Raw genomic sequence first — 2,171 nt, 5'->3', positions numbered from 1 at the left:
GGAGGTTTTTAAGTGGCAGGTGGCAAGGCTGGAGCCCCACCAGGCCAAACCACCTATCTTTCTTACACAGGAGGAACCAAAAACCAGGCGAAAAGGAAAGAAGTCCTCCTATGATACAATCCAATTGTGTGGAAAAACCCAACTTTTAACAGGGCACACTGAGGCACTTGGCTGACTGAGTCCCCACCCTTCCCCCAAAGTTTCCACTCCCATTTAACATGAGACTTTCTGAAGTCACAACCCCCCCCCAATGGCTAGTTTCCAGCTGACTGAAAGAAGCCGCTCAAACAGCTTCTCAGACCAGCTGTCACTAGGACACCCTCCCTTCCCTTCCCTAGGACAATAGGGAGGCCACAGGGGCACTCTAACAGTGAGAAGGAAACTGCATTTGGACCCCCCACCGCTCAGTATTGGAAGGTGGAAGTCAGCCTGGAGAGGGGTCCCCCCCCCCACTCCCTCCTTTGCCATCCAGCTGCTGCCACCCCTCCCCTCTCCCCACCAAAGTTCTGGAACTCTCACAAGCGGTGTGCAACCTAGAGAAGGCTGGCTCACCTTAAAGCTACTCCTACAAACCTTACCATTTCCAGGCTCCCCCTCTTCTAGTCCGAACGAGCGGCCTTGCCCATTCTCTCCTGACCCTTTACCTTCCTAATGAACAAGCCATCCAACCAAACAAAACACACAAACCCACCCAAGTCCCTAAACCCATTAAGTAGATTAATAACAAGTCAACGAAACAAAATATAAGTACATTCTCATCATTAGACATGAGATTTGTGGTTGCTGTCCTTGAGCGACTGGTTAAGGAAAAATGGATTATTCCCTAATTTCTGAGGCATCCAAATAAGGGGCAAAGGACTGCAGATGAAGATCAAGAGAGAAAAGAGAGAAGTATTTACAGAAAATAGGAGACAGGCAGGACTGTCCACAAGAAAAGCCCCATTGTCACTTCTTCTTGCTGGCCCTCTTGGCACTGGACTTGGCTTTGGGCTTCACTGGTTTGGCCTTCTTAGGCTTGGATGCCTTGACTGGCTTGGCCTTGACAGTCTTGGGTTTTTTGGTTTTCTTGGGCGTGGCAGCCGGCTTCTTCTTGGCCTTCTTGACTGGGGTGGCTTTGGGCTTCTTGCTTGGGGCTTTGGAGGCAGCCTTCTTGGGCTTGGCTGCCTTCTTTGGCGTGGCCACCTTCTTGACTTCCTTCTTCGTCTTCTTGAAGGCCACTGACCTCTTGGGCTCGTCGCTTTTGGCCAGCCGGAAGGACCCTGAGGCACCCACCCCTTTGGTCTGCTTAAGGACCCCAGTGGTGACCAGGCGCTTGATGGACAACTTGATCTGCGAGTCGGCGTTCTCACCCACCTTATAGTGGCTCTTGATGTACTTCTGGATGGACTGGCGCGAGGAGCCAGCGCGGTTCTTCTCCGCCTGGATGGCAGCCACGATCATGTCTGAATACTTGGGGTGGTCTGTGGACTTCTTGGAGGCCTTGGCCCGCTTGGGCTTGGCCGCAGGGGTGGATGTGGAGTTCTCGGTCATGGTGGCCTGTCTGGTCCAGCTGTTGGAGGACGCGCCTTCAAAAGGGCCAGCCCTCGTCGGAGGCCGAGGAAAGCCTTACTCGGGATCTGCTCTGGCGCTCCTCCTGACTCCCGGGCCAGTCCGGGGCCCGGCTCTCAGGGACCTGGCTCGGGTCGCGGGAGGACTCGCCAGGCCGCCTCTGCGTGGCCCAGTCCCGCCGCTCTGTCGCTCGGTCTCGGCGCCCGGCTCCGGCTCGGGTTCGGGCTCAAGCGCGGGCTCTGCCTCCGCCTCCTCTGCCTCCCCTTTCCCAGCTCCGCGTCTGGCGCTCGGGCGGCGCATCCGGGTATTTAGCGGCGGCGGGCGGACCGCGGTGAGGACAGGGCTGCTGGCTGCCTGCTCCCGGCCCGGAATGGCGCCGCGCCGCCGCCATCTGTGTTTCTTCCGCCGAGCAAATCTGACCTTTCCCCCCGGCCCGGGCCTTCCCGCTCCCCGCCGCCGCGCGGGACCGCTGCCTGGCTCCCTGGGCTCCCCGGCCGGGCATCCCGCCGGCCCGGCCGCTGCCCCCCGCGCCCGCCACGCGCCCCAAACGGCGCCGAGGACCGCTGGTGCGCCTGCACATTTCCCCTTTGCGGGGAGCTGGCTCTGCGGGGCCAAGGAGCCCG

The 2,171-nt window shown here is 59.1% G+C and overlaps 1 protein-coding gene across 1 annotated transcript; it reads right to left on the bottom strand.

Annotated features, from left to right (window-relative positions):
* Positions 1–448: 448 nt before the first annotated feature.
* Positions 449–1,764, bottom strand: LOC116854634 (histone H1.0). The gene has a single exon (XM_032836700.1). It carries the CDS (start codon positions 1,528–1,530, stop codon positions 946–948), a length of 585 nt encoding a protein of 194 aa, XP_032692591.1. The 5' UTR covers positions 1,531–1,764; the 3' UTR covers positions 449–945.
* Between the last annotated feature and the right edge of the window lie 407 nt (positions 1,765–2,171).

Source organism: Lontra canadensis, unplaced genomic scaffold (genome assembly GCF_010015895.1).
Source record: "Lontra canadensis isolate GAN:19392208 unplaced genomic scaffold, GSC_riverotter_1.0 scaffold93, whole genome shotgun sequence".
NCBI classification, from domain to species: Eukaryota; Metazoa; Chordata; class Mammalia; order Carnivora; family Mustelidae; genus Lontra; species Lontra canadensis.
Note: the sequence above shows the minus strand (reverse complement) of the source record. Positions and strands in the feature narration are given on the sequence as shown.

What these genes read in the sequence shown, in the direction of transcription:
- LOC116854634 (XM_032836700.1), bottom strand. Translation starts at nt 1,530, where the DNA reads ATGACCGAGAACTCCACATCCACCCCTGCGGCCAAGCCCAAGCGGGCC.